This window comes from Dicentrarchus labrax, unplaced genomic scaffold (genome assembly GCF_905237075.1).
Source record: "Dicentrarchus labrax unplaced genomic scaffold, dlabrax2021, whole genome shotgun sequence".
In the NCBI taxonomy this organism is placed as follows: Eukaryota; Metazoa; Chordata; class Actinopteri; family Moronidae; genus Dicentrarchus; species Dicentrarchus labrax.
Window position 1 is genome coordinate 13978770 of NW_026136715.1, and position 18686 is coordinate 13997455.

Sequence of the window (18686 nt, forward strand, 5' to 3'; positions counted from 1 at the left end):
CACTCTCACTCACTCACTGTCTCCCACCCATGAGAAATAAATAATCTTTCATCTCTCTCTCTCTCTCTCTCTCTCTCTCTCTCTCTCTCTCTCTCTCTCTCTCTTTCTCTCTGCCCCCCCTCCATCCCCCTCTCTCTTTCTGCCTAGCAGGTGGGCATCTTTGAATAATGTGAGATCATTATTAAAGGCTGCTGGAGGCCCAAATGTCTGTACTCTACCCCCTCCGAACCCTGCATGGTTTTTAGTTTTGTTTTTAGTTTTTTTTAATAATAATAATAAAAAAAACTATCTGTATGTGTGTCTGCCAGAATAGTTGCTCCGGCTGTCCGGTGTGCGCAGCAAGCAGCGGATTGGGAGTGGTCGGGATTAAACCGTGGGATTATAGTCTACCTCAACATTCATCATTTCATCTCACACACTGGAAGCACACTGGTGGACAATGACATCAGTCTTTGGCAGACGCGGACAACCAGACAGATTCATGTGGGTAGGGATGGAGAGAAAGACGAGAGGGAAAAGGAGAGAAAGAGAACAAGAAATGAGAGAACTAGGGAGAGGAAACCTTTCACCTCTTAGATTTATGATTGGTACACATAAATCTAATGCTTCATGCCAAATCCATCAGACTACTAGCAGGGCGAACAGGGCAGAAAGGGTCACCAGGGTGAAATACTTCCACTGTGAATGTGTGTGCTTGTGCATATGCAATGTGACTGCATGCAGCCCTGTGTGTGTGTGTAGTGGATGCATACACACAGCCAAGTCGGTGTATGTGTGTGCCTGCATACTGACAGATGGCTACTGTAATGACGCAGGAACTAACTACTGGGTTTCTATATGTGTCTGTGGGGTTGCATGAATGTGCACATGCTTGCTAGTGGATTGTGTGTGTGTGTGTGTGTGTGTGTGTGTGTGTGTGAGGATAGAGAGAGAGAGAGAGAGAGAGAGAGAGAGAGAGAGAGAGAGAGATGTTTGGTAGAATCTGTTGCTTCTGCATCAAACTCAACTTGCACTCTCTCTGACACACAGAAGCATTCTCTCTCTCTCTCTCTCTCTCTCTCTCTCGCTCTCTCTCGCTCTCTCTATCCCCCCCCACACACACACACATTCTGTGTGGCATTATGGTTTTTCCTTTTTACCCAGGTGCTTACAGTCCGAGAGACATTCACAAGAGACCTTGAGTCTGCTGCAGCTTCCATTTGCTGAAAATACATTCGTACAAAGGTGTGTGTGTGTGTGTGTGTGTGTGTGTGTGTGTGTGTGAGAGAGAGAGAGAGAGAGAGAGAGAGAGAGAGAGAGAAAGAGAAAGAGAAAGAGGCTAGGAAACAAATATTAGGAATAATAGAAATATCAGGATAAAGTCTCATCAGTGAAGGTTTCTACAGGTTCTGCACTGACTGCATCCACCATTACTGTGCACGTTTAGGCAAATTATTACATACATAAATTAGTATGTATGGGTGGTAGGTTGGGGGCTACTACAGCCTCAAAAAGTGCCATAAAGTTGGATTAACATTGACAGTCTGATAATACTATATTTAAGCTTCACAGTATGCAGGGACAGGGCTGGATTACATTCCGATATATATATATTTTTTTACCAATACCTCATTAAAGTTTTTGTTTTGATTTGTATCCATTTGTTTTGGACTAAATATTTTTCGTGAAATATTGTATTTTACATGTCTCTTTGGTGGAACTGATAACAAAATATAGAGATCTGAAACATGACAAGGGACCCCAGCTGGACACCATGGGTCTAATCTTTAACATTGCCATGCACTTTATAAACTTGTAATATGTTTCTTAATGTAAAATCTTAATTTGTAAATAAACAAGCGACTATATAGATGTAGTGAAGTTCAAAGAAGTTTCATTTTGAACAGTAGTGGAATAGAAGTATGAAGTAGCAGAAAATGTAAATACTCAAGTACAAGAACATTGAATCTGCACTTAAGTAGAGTACTTTCTGCCACTGGTATTTTTAATGGTCAAGCAGTGAACATTGTTGACAGTGGTGATATCCAGTATTTTCAACAACCCAGTAGGATCTAGTGGGTATGGCCAAGAGAACATCAATGCAGAAGTCGTAATTGGCAGTCACAGAGGTGTGAGATGACCATTGTTGTTTCATTATGAATCATTGCCATGAGTCACTGTTTTTGTAGCAATAATCTCTTACCTTCACTTCCATGGATGAATCAAAACTAAGCTAAAAAAACACAGTCAGTGTTAAAGAACCTCCACTTGACAAAGCTTGTTTTATATAGCGAGAGAGAGAGAGAAGAGGTCAACTAAATTGTGCCATTAAAGCACAACAGAGTGCACAGCTGTTGGGATAAAAGTGAAATGTATCGTAGCTTTGAGGACTCAGAGCAAACATCTCTGTGCCAAATGTGCCATTCGGAGCCGGCAGGCTTCAAGGCCGGCAGCCATCTAGAAGGAGGGCTCAGAGCTCTGGCTCTCCTTCACTCACTTTGTCACATTCTGCTTTCCCTTTCTCTCATGGACTCACACTGTTTTATCTCTATTCCTCTGCTTTCTCTGCTCTCCCTTTCTGTCACACTTGGCCTTAACTCAGTGAACGTTTGTAAGTTGAGCTACATATCAGTTATTACAAACCTTACAGGCTTGAATAGAGGTTGAAAAACAATTAATGTATTTTAATAATTATTATCCTGACACGAGCACACTTCTTTGTGCAAGCACATGTGTGCGCAGCTTTATGAGCTACCGTGGCACCCACTCAGTTGTCTTAACTCTCTGATTTAAATGCTTCTAATTGTTGTGCATACATAGAGTAATGGTTTGGTACATGGATTTACATGCAAATTTTCTCCTTAGAGGCTTAATTTAGAATTAAATCCCTAACAGCCTGCAATCTAGCCTTCTAGCATATATTTTAAATTTGGCATCAAGTAATATAATGCTATTAGGGCTGTGACCATCTAGTGCCTGCACTCCAATACCATGTTGTTGCTAAAGCATGTGCGAGAATGCATACACACACACACACACACACACACACACACACACACACACACACACACACACACACACACACACACACACACACACACACACACAAATACACTCTCTCACCATGTGTTTTGCTGGATTGTCTCCCACTTCCTTTTGTCGGAAGCATACCCTCCCTTTCTCCCTCTGCCATCCTGCTCGCCCCCTATCCTCTCATCTCGCCTCCCCTCTTCTACCTCGTCCTGTCACTCATCAGCATCCCTCACTCAGTCACTCTCCTCTCTATTTTTTCCCCCTCTGGTATTTCTTCTTCCTCTTTCCCTCCCATGTTTTCATCAGCGTGTCTCTTCATACATCTTTTTTACAGCGCCTTTTTCTCTTTTTGTGGCCCTCCACTGGCCCCCCTCATTGGGCTGCAGGCCAGTGTGGGTCAGAGGCAGGTTGTAATTACTTCACTCCTCCTCTGACAGCTAAAGTGAAGGAAGAAAGAGGGAGAAAAAACATAAACAGAATATTTATTTATTCCCACAATCAAGGCTAAACTAAGCCCTCTGATCCATTTCTTTTTGTTACCACTAAAGGGCAAATGAATATACGAATCAGATGCGTTTTTGTTATCTCTACAATCACGTTGCATGTGGAGAATCAAATTAAGTATGCTGTACCTTACCATAGTTCCAGCTGATTTCATCCACTGACAAGGTACAGTCCTGCACTGAAAGAAAAATACAGTAATATAGAATAATTTCTCCCACATGCTTAATGTAGCATAGGAGAGTTGGCCTTAATTGGTGCAGCTATATTTGAGTTGTAATGTAGGACGGGCAATGCCTCCTTGACTACAGCACTGAGAACAATTTGCATACCTTTAAAAATCAATAGCAGTCTGAAAAATATTTCACCAGACATAATGGAATTAGCACGAAAAGGAAAAAAAGAACACAAAGAAAAGAAAGGTAACTTCAGTGGATTGTATTTCATTAAATGTGTCTTTTGGCTCAGACCTGGGCCACGCTACAGTTATCCATTTTTTTTCTTATTGTGGCAGCTTAAATGGCAGGAGAACTCATTAGTTAAAGGTTGTAAAAGGCAGCGGTAGGGATTGTTTGAAGTTTCAGCTGGCTGGATCACTGTGAACGCTGTCGTTAATTACCCAAACTAGTGAGGAGGAGACGTTTTCAGTGTTGGCCATAGGCCAGCTTCGAGATGCTATTCTTATCCTGGGTGATCGATGATATTTCTTCAACTGTCTGGGGGTCACAACTTACTGAGACAGGGGTCACCAATTACGGAAGCACCAACAACCTTTATTTCCTTCCCTTTTCAGTTAATAGGCATAGTTAAAGTTTTATATGTTATGTTTATGTGTTTAGAATAATTAAATACTGAGCCGTAAAATAAAGTCTTCTAATATTCACCCCATGTCAGCATAACTATTGTGTAGTTGACAAGGTATATTAAAGTTTATCATGAAGTGTTGTGTGTTTTTAAGTTTTTCTTCTTTTCATGACATAGCTGTTGTAAAAAGGACACACAGGTCTGCTGGCAGCCTGTTTCTGGATAACTAAAAAAGTACTTACAGTTTAATTTAGTATTACATAGCCACAAGAAAATTTTTTTTACCCCCTTGACAAAAAAACAAACAAATATAATAAAACATACTTAAGGAAACAGTAAAATCAGAGAAGAGAAATGAAGGAAAATGTATGCACGCACATATATGAAATATATAAATAAATTAAATCAAATAAATGCCACTGAGGCCAATTGTGAAATAAAAGGAAGTGAGTCCTCAGGTGGCTGACAGTCCTCACACTTAGTGGAAGGAGTGAAACTACTGTACTGTACTTGTTACCGGTAAGCCCTCTTCCACAACTAGGTTGATTATTTTAAGCTCTGTGAGATTGATTTTGAGGCCCTGTGGGGGCCTGTGTGAGTGAAACTGAAGGTGCACACACAGACCAAAAAAGGAGGTGGGATAAAAGTGAGGACAGGGAAGATCACAGGGAGAGAAGGGGAGTGGTGGTCTCCAGATTCCTGAGGTTATTAATAAAAATCCGTCTTCAAGGACACCACTGATGATTTGGGTCAAACTATTTCCTCTTCCTCCTGAGGTCACTCAAAAAATGGCCCCAGAAATATCTCTCTCTCTCTCTACCAATGCGAAATAGGCTGCCATTGTTTTTAGGGAGCGATAAGACAGAACGCAGTAAAGTGTTTGATATCCTCATAAAACACTGGCAGGTTTTTAATCAATTTCAAGAGACGTCACCTTTCTTTTCCACATTGGCAGGAAAAACAAATGTTAGTGTTAGCAACCGGTGTGAGAAGAATCACAAAGACAAACAGAAAACTAGTTATGATACACTGTCCTTAGAGATGCTTGAAAGCTTGCAATCTACCAGTCCACAATTCTGTCAAGACAATCCTTTTTTCATTTGTCAAACAAGATGTACATCCACTCTATCTTTGCTGTCTGTGTGAAGAGGACCTTGCCTTAGCCACTCAATATCCAAACCAAGGAAGCAGGATGTTCAGTGCCGCCTACGGAGATGTCTGTCTGTGCATGTGTTTACAAAGCTATGCCGTTTAATGGCGTGAATTTCAGCCTGAATTTCTTCACATGAAAGGACAATAAATATGTTACCTCTGGGCTGAGGAACAAATGTGTTTTCTTGCCAGCTGTGACATCTGGCCATGTTCATTTTATACCAGTCCCACTGAGCTTTTAGCTAATGACATCTCCTCTGGGCCTGGGAATGTCATTAAACATTTCTGCACAGGTGAGTTAAATTGTTCAGTTTACATGATGCATGCGAAAAGCAAACTGATGACATCAAAAAATAGAAAAGCATTCCCAATCATGATTGAGAACCAAGTGTGAGATTATGATTGTCTGCCATCTACTGGACAAATTAGGTAATAGCAGGATGCATATGGGAGAAGTGATTGAAATGTAAGTGCAGTGATTCTGGAGGTAGGTGTTGCAAATTTTGTCTTTATTGTCTAAATGCTGACAGAATTATATAAAATTCTGTATTAAAAATTAGTAAATTCTATATATATCATATATATATATATTTTTTTTAATCTAAGTAACGTTATATGAACGTTTCTGGCACAATACAATATTAATGATGAGGCCTATCCCGGAAGAAAAAAATGATTTTGTAGAACAAACATGTAGGTTTCTTATTATCTTGCGTAAAAATACCATGAAAAACCAAACTGTTCCCTCACAATTCGCCCTTAGATTATATCCGTATTTAATATATTTAACTGCATTGCTATTGAAATAAAGGGTGAGTATAGTTAAAACAAAGCATTTTCTTTGTAGTTCACGAATAAGGTCGCCACATTTATAAGGTTTTAATCATTGGAAATGTAGTAAGAGCAAGTTACATGCAAAAGTGTGCGTGTTTATATGAAAGATTAGAAATAGACCAATGAAACCGGCCCCGTTTCCCAGCATGCAACGGGCGTCCAGCCACCGTTCACCTAGAATTACTTTTAAATACAAATGAGGAGAAACTATACATTTTACAATGCCCACACTTTATTTCTGTATCACTAACAGTCTCACTGTTAAAATACTATGTTTCTACTAAAACAATGTTTGGTATAATTTACACCATGACAAAGAGTATATGTGCACGAGCTGCTGTATTAATACACCGTAACCACTGTGTAGCTTCCTGTGGGCGGAAGCTCATTGTAGAGGTCACATGCTGAGTGCTCGTCACTCCACCAATCACCTCGGGGAAGGTCTGAGACAAGAGCCAATAGTTACCCTTGCAGGGTATCACCTGATTCGGGTGAGCGAGTGAACAGAAAATATGGGTTAACGTGAGCAGTCGTCGCAGGAGAAGCTTGGTGGCGCAGTTTCTCAGCACCACCGGCGGATGTGACTCTCACTGACTTGGAATCGCTCGCGGCTGGCGGATGAGTGCGATGTATGAGGTGGGGCACAGCTCCAGAACCCAATTCAGACTACTCTCCCCCCACATTTTAATTCATTTTCTTCCCTACACTACCTTATGATTTATGATTCAGCGTCAGTGGAGAATCAGAATAGTTTTGTTTTATTGCCTGACATACATACAAGAATTTTGCTTTGGTGTATTGGTGCACAACAATAATAAACATAGTGCTTGAAAAATATAAATAAAGATGAAAGCAAGTACTGCAAGAGAAGCATTTAAATAGAAAACAAAATCTGTACGTATATTTATTTTGGTAGCCTACTGTTATTTTGTCTTGCTTGTTAGACATTATTGTCAGATTCCTGTCCTGTTTTTGTGTTATTGGAAAAGGATTTGGGAAAGTGGTGTTGTTAGTGTTCTTGTCCTTGTTATTTGTACTAATAAAAAATAATAATAGAAAATTGTAAAATATGACCATAAAATAAAAGGGGTGTAACAGTTGTACAGGAATGTTAAAAATACTGTCCAGCTCACAGTGATAAATAAGGAATATTGTTCAGTGGGGCAGCCTTATTGATGGGGCCACAGATGGGAAGAAACAGTTTCTGTGGCATCTCCTGCCAGAGGGAAGTGTCTCAACAAGTTTGTGTCTGGGAGCGTGATGGGGACAGCCGCAATCTGGAGGAGAACAGGTCTCGGAGGGGTGGCACATTGCAGCCGATCACCTTCTCGGTGGAGGGAATGACACACTGCAGTCTGCCCTTGTCCTTGGCAGTGGCAGTGCCATATACCAGATGGTTGAACGTCTTCAGCTGCCACAGGAAGTACATCCGCTGCCATGTTTTTTTTTTTTTTGGTGAGCTCCAGCTTGAGGTCCTGGGTGATGATGGTGCCCAGCAGGCAGAAGGACTCCACAGTCAACATAGTCCACATGTCAACACTAGTATAAAGGTCAGAACCATGCCACTGTTCACACCTGGTTAATAAACAATAACAACAACCACATTGTCATTTAGCAACTTTATAAAAGCACCCCAATCATCACATGCCAACTCCTGCATGCACCATTGTGCAGAAAGTCGTGATGCATTTATGGTAAAAAGGGGGTGCGGAATTGTTTTAATGACACAGAAAGTATAACTACTACACCTCTATAATACACAGAAAACCATTAACTATATAACCATTTAGAGGCCAACTAATTTTCTGTCTAAAATGCTTGTAGATTGTTTGTGTTTACAAAAGGTGGAAGTATACTTAAGTAATGCTTGACTCATGATGATTTAATGCATTAATTAATGCAATGTGTTATCAATTCCTGTTTCTCATTATTAACAAATGATCAAGTGACTTTTGGTGTTAACATTAGTTAAGGAATGTTAATGCACACATTAATGGATATGTGACTAAAGGAGCAGGACTCCTGTTACATAAATGTAAACATATTATTTGCTCTATTCAGCCTCTCTGAAGAAAAAAATAGCTTCATATTTCAATGAGAATAAACCTAATGACATTTTTGACAGATTTAAAACATAAAGGACAGTTTAGAGGAGAATGATCAGACGTGGTTCAGCTCCACTGCTTTCAACAACACAAACACACAAAAAATTATTTTAATTCAGAGAAGCTGAGTGTGCAAGGTCCTGAAAAATAAATAAATACAGAAACCCATCTAATTTGTCACATATTATATATTATAAGTATATGATTTATACCCTTATTACCATTTATTTTATATTAGTTTAGTTTCATACAGAATGGCCCCAAGATAAATATATATTTTTTCATTTTTTAAATTGTATTGTTTTAATGTTAGATGTCATAATAGTTAAGCCAAATCAAATAAAAAAATAAAGATTTTTTATGTGTATTATCTGAAACATGACTTGATGGTGTTGTGACCTGTCGACCTGAGGTCATTACCAGGGCATGGCCCCTATAAAACAAAAGGGGTTCATGTTTCTTTCGGACCCAGTTCCAGGGCCTTATCGGAGAGTGTAGAGTTACCCGTACAGTATGATCTGAAACAAAGAGCCGCAGAATTAAAATCTTAGACATTACCTGCAGATGTCATGATTGTAAGAAAGACATGGAAAGAGTCAAACAATTGAAACGTGTCAATTCAGCTGGTTTATTCCTAAATTAATTCTGGATCTTTCTAATCTAGAGATTGAAGTTGACCACATTACACCACACCTGCCATCATTTATATTCTACAGATTAGTGTTAAATATTTCATGATTTATTGTGATTTTGAAGATTTATTTTAAAATGTTTCAACTTGTGTAGAACCAGTTGCTCTTTGAGGACAAATGACGTGATTGTTCATTGTTTCTGGGACACAGCATCATCACCATATAATGTCAAACAATATTAATATTTTTTTTCCTTTAAATTCAGGAATATGATTCGTAATGTGTACAACTCCTTTGCGGGGCCACTGTAGATTCATATTGCAAACAGCTGTCTTGCCTCATGAACCTCACACAAATAACAGTCCACCCATCTAAAAAAATCTAGATCTGTGTCAGGGCAGATAGTTAGTGAACTGTCCCCGACCCACTTTGTAGTAATTATCCGATGGATTTGTTACATAATTGTCACCCAACATGATCAATGTGAAGCAACAGAAACAGGGGCCAGGTCAGAAGCAGAAAATAGTGTCAATACCTGAAACTAATAATGTTATAAGTAGAGTCACTGTAATTCATTTATTTCAGTATAGATTTAAATTTCCACATTAAAATGTCTAAAAACAACAAGACCTATGTCGTATATTTTGTTGAGCTGTGTACTTATTATGCCAAATTATGTTCAAACCATAAGAAATCAGCAATTTTATTCATGGTAACGGTCATTTGGTCGCCTGTGATTGGCGTCAGTGTAAACCCACTGTGGTGTCACCCATAGGTTTGCAGACAACCGCTTCAAAGACTCGAGTTTGGCATCATGGCTGTTGCCATCTTAGTTTTTTGGAGCTAGAAGTGACCATATTTGGAGGAGAGCGTGGAGCTGGCGGGTGATGTCAAGCTTATTTGGTTAGGTTTACGTACCACAGCTACTCAGTTAGGATTAGATCACGATTTGGGTTATAATAAGTACTTTAATCCAGGGAGTTATCTCAGGGGGTGTGCCGTGTAGAAAAGTGTACCCTGTAGTCTGCAGATAGACCTATAGCTGCTACTTCTCAGGAAACACGGGAAATGTCAGAGAGTGAGGAAGGAAGTTGATGAATGTGACTAAACGTAACATGAATAAAACTTTAACACATTATCTCAGTCATGAACACGATTTCACGTCAGATTTTTATTGCCAGTGGTGGTTGCTTAAAGGTATTGTGTGTAACATTGGCAGAGGTAGAATATAATGGTGGTATGTTTTCATTAGTCACCTGAATAAAGCAATCACTGTGTTTTTGTTACCTTAGAATGAGACGTTTTTATCTACAGATACCGCTTGTCGCTTTCCGTGGAGTCCGCCATTTTGTCAAATACAGATGCAAGCCCTGTTCAGTTAGTTGTAATGTGCGACTTCACCGCTAGATGCCACTAAATCCTGCACACTGGTCCTTTAACAACAAAGACAACAACTTCCATGATCCCATGCTACCTCACGACATCATCCAGCTACATGTTTTGCTATTGTTTTGATGTGAGAGACCACTAACAGCAGAAATTACATACGTTTAAAGAGACCCCATCTGTATATTTGTTAACCATATAAAAGGCATATATCTTTTTAAACATGATTGAAGGATTTGACTTCTAGCTGAAAAGGGCATTTGAGGTTCTCCAATGATTTAATTTCCCTGTGTTTACAAACAGTACTGATGTAAACAAAGCTTAAATGTATTGTAATAACAATTACTAATAATCAATCAATATTTTTGTAATTATTATAACGATTTCGTTTTACAATTTTCAAACTTACATTTCTCAAGTCTCCGGTTTACCAGGAGGCTCTCAGGAGAATTATGAGCACTTCATCCTCAATTGTGTTTGGTAAACATGTTTAATGACCACTTTGTGAAGGAAAAATCTGAAGGCACATGGCCACTCAAATTACGAACAGATGGGAATAATGGGAGCATTAATGGCTTAGATAAGGAGGGCATAACCTTTTCACTCAGGTAGGACAGAAACATGAGTACTGACCCAGCATCAGCCAAATGAGATCACTCTTAAAAAATCTCATTTAATTCAAAATTATTTAATAGTAATTTAGCTGAATTAATTAACATAACTTCTGCTCCATTTCTTAAATTGCTTCTATAGTTTGGGTCATACCTCCTGTCCCAGAGGGAAGAAAGAAAAAGAAAAGTTCATTAATTAATAATCATCATTAATTATTGTTAGTTTGTCTAAATGTGAATCTTTAATAATTGTATTATGTGTTTGATGTTTTTATTATTTATTTGAGTATGAATCATAGATCATTGATTTATATTTTTATAACCGATTTGGCAATTGATTATTGATAAACGTATCATTAAATGGCACAAATAGGGCTACTTAATAAATGTCTTACAGTGCTCTGAGCACCACACTCATTTGGTTTCAAGATGTCACTTTTAAAAAGAAGACTTTTTGCTGCACCTTGCGACCGAAATCAAAATATGGTAGGCGGACTTCTCATGACCTAAAACGTGTGGAGTCACCCACATGGATCAGCAGCACACACACGTTTAAGGGCTGGAGTTGTATAACTTGTTGTTGTTTGTAGATTTTACCGCAAATTGTACATCCATGCACGGACGCGCACACACTAAACAGACCCACATGTGTGTTTTGAGACCAGTCTAAACATTGTAGACACTTGACATGTGATTTCTGGAATGATGCTGTAGACTGAAGGTGGATTAAGGTTTCCATAAAAGAGGATGGACACCGCTGATCTTCTCAGATATTCACAGAGGAGAGGAACAGGGGAGAGTTTGGGGAACTTAAATGGACAGAACGAGAGGAAAGAAGGAGCATCTCGTTTGAAAAAGAGAACACTCATTTATTGGATAATTGAAACACGCCATTCAACATGCCCTCGTTAGCGCTGAAATGCATGCTGCTGTGTACGTTGACGGGTTGGACGGTGTGTGCCTGCATGCTGAAGAATCACACCTTATGGATTGAGAGGCATGACTGTGCCCAGTGTGTGGCTGTGAACACTACTATCTGCAGCGGCTACTGTTACACACAGGTGACCACCGCCACACACTCTCTCACACACACTAGGAAACTCTTCATTTTGTTTTATGACGCAAAGAATGAGGCATTAGGGGTATGATTAGGCGATGTTAAGTGGCACATTTAGGCACAGAGGCAGAGACAGATGCGTTATGGCAAACACATCCTACCGCAATGATACAAATCAACATCTTAAATCTTCAGAACTGATTTTGCTCAGTTGTAAGCTCCTTGTTGTGGATCAAAAATGAAAATCATACTTTAGTGACAAGGAGGTGTCACAACCATCATTGTGTTAAACTGGTTGTGTGTTACCAGGACACCCTATTAGTATGAGGATCACCAAACCCCGCCTCTAACAGTCCTGTCTCCCCTCTCTCAGGACACCAATCTGAGGGGACGGTTCGGGAGGACTTTCCTGATCCAGCGTAGCTGCGTGCCTCTCTCATTGGTGTACCGACCCGCCCGCCTGCCGGGCTGCCCTCACGGTGTCGACCCACAGCTGTATTATCCCGCGGCGCGCCGGTGCAGCTGCAGGCGCTGTGACACGCGCACACACCACTGCGTCCGCACCAGCCGGATCTCAAGTTACTACCGATGCAGCACGGGCCTTAAAGGCAGCGTGGGGAGCCAGAAGCAGCCCCACGCTTTGGGAAACTGACAATAAGCACTGTGCGTTTGACTGCTTGTTGTTACTGTAGTGCATCTCCGCTGCTCCGCTGGTCATGCTGTTTTCTCTAGTTTGTTGGGCAAGATATTGCAATAAAACACTGTGTTAAGCATGCGTTAGGCAACAGCTTTATTGTGAATTGTATTGGCTGTGTACATGAATGAAATGAGCTCATGATCATTTTATTTCCATATTAAATAAAGTTTAATTTCTGCGCCAACAGAACACCAATAGTATACTTACATGTTATACTTGTGCCTTTCTCACAGAAGAGTGAGAGTAGTGTGTGTGTGTGTGTGTGTGTGTGTGTGTGTGTGTGTGTGTGTTCACCTGTGTTTGAAGTCTGTGAAAAAAAGTTCTCCCCTCTGCAATGGAACAACCTTGAGGAAATGTCGCATCATTCTCACTTAGTTTAGTGGTTTTCCTGAGACACGTTGGTCCATCCCACTTTACAAAGGAACCCCTTGCATTGGCCAAGAAGTCGCCCGAGAGCAGTTGCATGCGCTTTCTTCCTCTTTCCATTCATTTATTTCCATTCAGAGGTGCGGAGGAAGAGTCGGCAGTTAAACTTTGTTTCCGCAGCATTCTTTGACTTCAAGTAAAGGTAGGCTCCTCGTTTACACTTGTGCACATATTGGTTTACAGCAGACTTACCCATGTGAAACATCAGAATACTCACACACACACACACACACACACACACACACACACACAAACACACACACACACACACACACACACACACACACACACACACACACACACACATGCACACACATATATATATATAGCATTAGATGGTCACATTTCAGAAGCACAAGATTCTCTCTTCAGTTTTGGAACATTTTAGTTTCTTCTTGAAGACCTTTGTTATTAAGTCTAAATGTGTTTTAGATTATGGATGTGAACAATAATGACACCAAATGGGCAAAAATAGCCCTATTTATTGCTACATGAGTGAAATTATGTATATAATTGTATAACAACACCTTTTGCACAGCACTTGTGTGATTCTCTTCACCCGAATGGTCTGCTACAGATAGAAGAAGATACTAGATAAATAATGAATTGTGGGTTTTTTTGTGTATAGTTTTGTGATTATGCAGCTTTGGACATGGACCTGTTTGCTACTGGAACTAATTCCCTTGCACAGTAGGCAGGTATATCCTTGGAAGCTATTAGGATTGTGGTTGGATTTTGGTAGGGTGATGACTGACCATGGCTCCATTTTCTGGCTGGCCGTGCAGTGGGTGGAGAGTAATGTTGAATTTATATCTGGATCTGCAAGGCTGGGCTTCTCCTCTATATATATAACCCTGAGCTTCTTTCTACTCTTGCCTTGCTCAGTGTCTCTCAGGGACTCTCAGCCTGCTCTCCCTCTGCGGCCTCCTACTTTGTGCAGACCAACTTTTGCACTCACAACAACCAAGAACCATGGCCCAGCAACAACAGATTAGGTATGAACCTGCTCAGGACAATTCACCACAAATTCCATTTGTAGGCTGCTCAGAGAACAAAATAGGAATAAAGCATGCTTTGAATTTTTAACGTTAAGTAGAAGTTCAGGTTTTCCTTCTGTTGTTTCTTTTAGATGTAACTAGTCAAATCACAGAGGCCTTAGGATGTGTGCTGCCTCCCGCACATATGTGTATGTTGTTTGATTTGCTCTGTCGACAAGTTATTTTTAGATTCCCAGATTCGCAGAAACAGTTACTCTATACTCTGTTGCAGTGCTTATGCCTCACACACAGTAGACACACTCACTTTAAAAAGCATAATGACTAACTTTCCTATGTATATAATGCCTGTCAGCTTGTGCTTTAGATACCCAATCCTTATACTGCTTCAGAGGGTTATGTCACCTCACCTGATAGTGCCCCACCTTACTCCACTTATAGAAAAGGAATGATTGTCATGCACACGTTTTGACTTGTCGTTGAACAGCCTGCCGGCCAAACTGATCAATGGAGGGATTGCAGGTATGGTAGGAGTCACCTGTGTGTTCCCAATCGACCTCGCCAAGACCCGCCTGCAGAACCAACGCAGCGGGCAGCAACTTTACAAGAACATGTAAGACACATACCCGCCAGAAGAAAAGTTCAGTAGTTTGTCTCCACCCCCTGTTCCAAATGTACTGCCAAAAATCTGACAGTCTCTTGATTTGAAGTTGTTAACTTATTTAAATGGATAATAATTTAAAGCACTTTCTCACCGTGCAAGTTCTTTGTCTTTCTATTCATGTACACCCTTACAGCGAGGTGTCTCCCTGTGCTTAGAGACTCAGTGACAGTTTAGATTTATTTCAGAGCTCAGCAAAGGCTGATGATCTCAAGTTCAACAGTATTCCTTTTTTGTGGGAACACTCAAACCTATTTGGAGATAAAAGAACAGTATATGACTACCATCTCCTTGTATGAAGGCTCTTTCCATCACACATTTTCATTTCCAAGCCCTGGTTGTATTGTATTGTAACTAATCAGTTTCTTTTTGATTTACTTCAGGATGGATTGCCTAATAAAAACAGTTAAATCTGAAGGCTACTTTGGCATGTATAGAGGTAAGACTGATCACAACATCCATACTGATCTCTTTTAATATGTTTGTCAGTTGAAAAGTCTCCTTGAATAGAATATCAAACTTACCCTAAAGAAGTAGTTGAGATCTGTGATATAGGCCCACTTTGATTGTTTCGACCAAAAAGTTTGGCCCTTGACTCCCAAAGAAGGAAGCTTTTCTTATGCCAGGTTTTTCATTTTTTCATCCTCCATGATGTGTCTCAGTGCTAAGATCAAGTTACATGTAAATAGGCTAATCAGTAGGTCAGTGGTCCATCTTGTAAGACTGTGACCACAAGTCACTGAAGCTATGGCCATTTTGTGTCTCACGTGGACTTTTTCTGATCCTGACAACTTTTGTGATCCTGTGAGATAATTTCTGTCTTTCTTTCTGTATTAAGATTTGTTATAGTTCTACTTTATTATTAAATACATATTATAAAATATAGTATATACCTGCTATGCAAAAAGGCCTTTCAAACTACTGAATGTGTGGTTCAAGTATTGAAAATATATTTCATTAGAATTTAGTTTGTCATGAGCAATGCTTGTTATTGCAGGTGCTGCAGTAAATCTCACCCTGGTAACCCCTGAGAAGGCCATAAAACTAGCGGCTAATGACTTCTTCCGCCACCAGTTGAGCAAAGATGGGTGAGTAGTAGCGCTGAAAAAGACTCCTGCACCTCAATGTCATTCTTGGTTTTGAACCCTGTCCATGTGTCTGTGTCTTGAGTAGCAGGTTGACAGTGTTCAAGGAGATGTTGGCAGGATGCTGTGCAGGAATGTGCCAGGTCATTGTCACCACACCCATGGAAATGCTTAAGATCCAGCTGCAGGATGCTGGCAGGCTAGGTAATTACAAAGAAATCTGCAGAATAAATTACCAGCCTCAAATAATGGTTTGGGGTGTTACTTGTCCAGATTAAAAATGGTTACAATATGTTTCCTGTATCTTCCAGCGGCCCAGCAGAGGGTGATGCCTAGTGTAGTAACGACTCTGAAGATGGGAGGGACCAGTGCTGTCCTTAGCCGTTCCTACAACACCAGCCCAGCACCTCAAGTCATGCGAGTGTCCGCCACACAGATCACCAGAGAGCTGCTGAGGACAAAAGGAGTCACAGGACTGTACAGGGGACTCGGAGCCACGTTGATGAGGTGAGCTGGGATGCGATTCTTGCTCTTGCTTGAATGGTTTTCCATCTTTGGTCAACAGCCTCTGACTGTGCTGAATATGCTTGTTTGTTGCCTTTTCAGGGACATCCCGTTCTCCGTTGTGTACTTCCCTCTTTTTGCGCATCTGCACCAGCTCGGCCAGCGTTCTCCTGAAGACCCATCTGTACCCTTCTATTGGTCCTTCATGTCTGGCTGCTTGGCTGGATGCATTGCTGCTGTGACTGTCAGCCCTTGTGACGGTGAGTGACTCAGTCTATGCAGATAACTGGTAAATGTTTGGGGGACTAGGAACTGGACATCAGTTTTATTTTGAACTGAAACCTTTAGTTGTTTCACAGATTTTTTATAAATTCTCAATAAAATAAGATTTGTATGTCTTGTGCAGTGGTTAAGACAAGGCTACAATCACTCAAAAAAGGAGCTAACGAGGAGACCTACAACGGAGTGGTGGACTGTGTCAGGTAAATTAGTCATACAATCATCAAACATGCTTGTTTTGTATGAATGGCACTAGTTCGATGCTAACCTTGCTTTCTCTCTTCCACTGCAGAAAGATCATGAGAAAGGAGGGCCCCGGAGCGTTCCTCAAGGGGGCCAGTTGCCGGGCCTTGGTTATTGCCCCACTCTTTGGCATTGCCCAGGTTGTGTACTTTGTAGGAGTTGGAGAGTTCCTGCTGGGGTACACCCCCTACAACATCTACTCTGCATAAACAAGCTGTTTACTAGTCTTTCTGCCGCCTCATTAAATTACAGGCAGCTATGCCCTGGGCATAGCCATGGACCCAGATCTCTATTACTGTGTATCTTCTTTGTTGTTGGAGGGTTTTAGAGTAAAAAGCTAAAGGGACCAGAGAGATGCCATTTCATTTCAAAGTGGTTTCAAATTATGCCTTTAGCATGTCTTATTCAAGAGACTGAGACTGAAACTTGCCTGTCTATATGGGCTTCAGTTGAGCTTCTTATAAGAAAGGAATTGCTTCCCTCACTGAGGGACTTCATAGTCCAACATATATCAGCATTTCACCCAGATCAGACTTGACTCTACTCCTGTGGCACCAAACATTTTATCTGTTTCCTTAGATTTAGCCCCTATCCCTAAATGTGCCCCATATCAACTACCTTTCACTGTAACCCTAACCTATATGTCCCTTCTTGGTAATCTCCACATGATTACAGTCCCATGGTGTTGCACAAGATACCTTACTGTGCCAGGGAGTTTCTACTAAGTAATAACAAAGGAAGAACACTGAAACTTGAATAACTTCAATCCTGTTTTAAAGGGTTACATGTGAAAGAGGATTTTGGATGATGATTTCTGTCTATGTATATAGTGAATTTGTTTTTAAAGCAGAATTTGGTAAATTACTTCTCTTTCAAAAACTAAGCAATCCTAGCTCATGAACGAACAAAACATTTGGACTGCCTGTTCATTGGGATGCCTTACCGGGATTCTGTGTTGTATTACTTTATGTCTCTGAATTCTCTTGCCTCCTTATCCACACAGCTTTATTGTTGGTCACAAGTCTGAAGATGACCATAGGTGCTTCCTAGTGTTTATTTTTCAGAACAATTGTGGTTGAGGTGTGACTGGGCACTGTGAATCTTTCTGTGGCAGCCTACACAACTATGTTTATGTAATGTGCAAGCTTGAACTCTGCAGCGAAATGGCTGCTTTGTGGTGAAGGAAATGTTGTTTGATGGTCATAAACTAGACTGATAGACAAGACTTTATTGCTGTGCTTTTGGGACCAAGTCTTCTGAAAAAAGTGCAACATGACCTCCATATAGTCACTTTCTCTTAGTTGACTGTGGCTGTCTGTGACTGGTCAGAATTTCTTGTCAGTTAGAAATACAGGAGCCTGTATGAATGTTTCATGTCAGGCATTAAGAAGCAGAACAGAGTGCAACCTTGAGCTGCACTTTCTCTCTTCTGGAAAAGTTCATGGGTCAAAGTACTTTTAACAGGTTTACCAATGTAAATATTTATCCTGTATTTTTTCAATTTTCTCAAACTGTGCAAATTCATCTCAAATTGAGAACAGCTCTAATATTTTGAAAGTGTGTCAACCAGTTGAGAAGATAATTATTTTTAAGTTCATTTTGGAATTACGCATGTAAATACAGATTTCTAAATGCTGAATAAATATTTTTAAATGCAGTGTTTACTTGTGACGTCTGACTGTAACTATAACACGCAATACAC

General features: G+C 40.3%; 2 protein-coding genes across 2 annotated transcripts; both read left to right on the top strand.

Annotated features, from left to right (window-relative positions):
* The first annotated feature begins 11500 nt into the window (after positions 1–11500).
* Positions 11501–13146, top strand: LOC127377940 (thyrotropin subunit beta-like). Its single transcript, XM_051426281.1, has 2 exons — positions 11501–12098; positions 12468–13146. Exons 1-2 carry the CDS (start codon positions 11937–11939, stop codon positions 12744–12746), a joined length of 441 nt encoding a protein of 146 aa, XP_051282241.1. The 5' UTR covers positions 11501–11936; the 3' UTR covers positions 12747–13146.
* Positions 13147–13231: 85 nt separating this feature from the next.
* Positions 13232–18641, top strand: LOC127377928 (mitochondrial glutamate carrier 1-like). Its single transcript, XM_051426262.1, has 10 exons — positions 13232–13359; positions 14103–14212; positions 14700–14825; positions 15257–15312; positions 15871–15961; positions 16047–16162; positions 16270–16465; positions 16565–16722; positions 16869–16944; positions 17034–18641. The coding sequence occupies exons 2-10, from the start codon at positions 14190–14192 to the stop codon at positions 17191–17193; spliced, it is 1002 nt and encodes a 333-aa protein (XP_051282222.1). The 5' UTR covers positions 13232–13359; positions 14103–14189; the 3' UTR covers positions 17194–18641.
* Positions 18642–18686: the final 45 nt, after the last annotated feature.

Excerpts from the sequence above, each read along its gene's own strand:
- LOC127377940 (XM_051426281.1), top strand. The coding sequence starts at position 11,937 with ATGCCCTCGTTAGCGCTGAAATGCATGCTGCTGTGTACGTTGACGGGT. Across the intron at positions 12,099-12,467 it reads GCGGCTACTGTTACACACAG|GACACCAATCTGAGGGGACG; the intron begins GTGACCACCGCC and ends CCCCTCTCTCAG.
- LOC127377928 (XM_051426262.1), top strand. The coding sequence starts at position 14,190 with ATGGCCCAGCAACAACAGATTAG. Across the intron at positions 14,826-15,256 it reads CAGCAACTTTACAAGAACAT|GATGGATTGCCTAATAAAAA; the intron begins GTAAGACACATA and ends GATTTACTTCAG. Across the intron at positions 16,163-16,269 it reads GCAGGATGCTGGCAGGCTAG|CGGCCCAGCAGAGGGTGATG; the intron begins GTAATTACAAAG and ends TGTATCTTCCAG.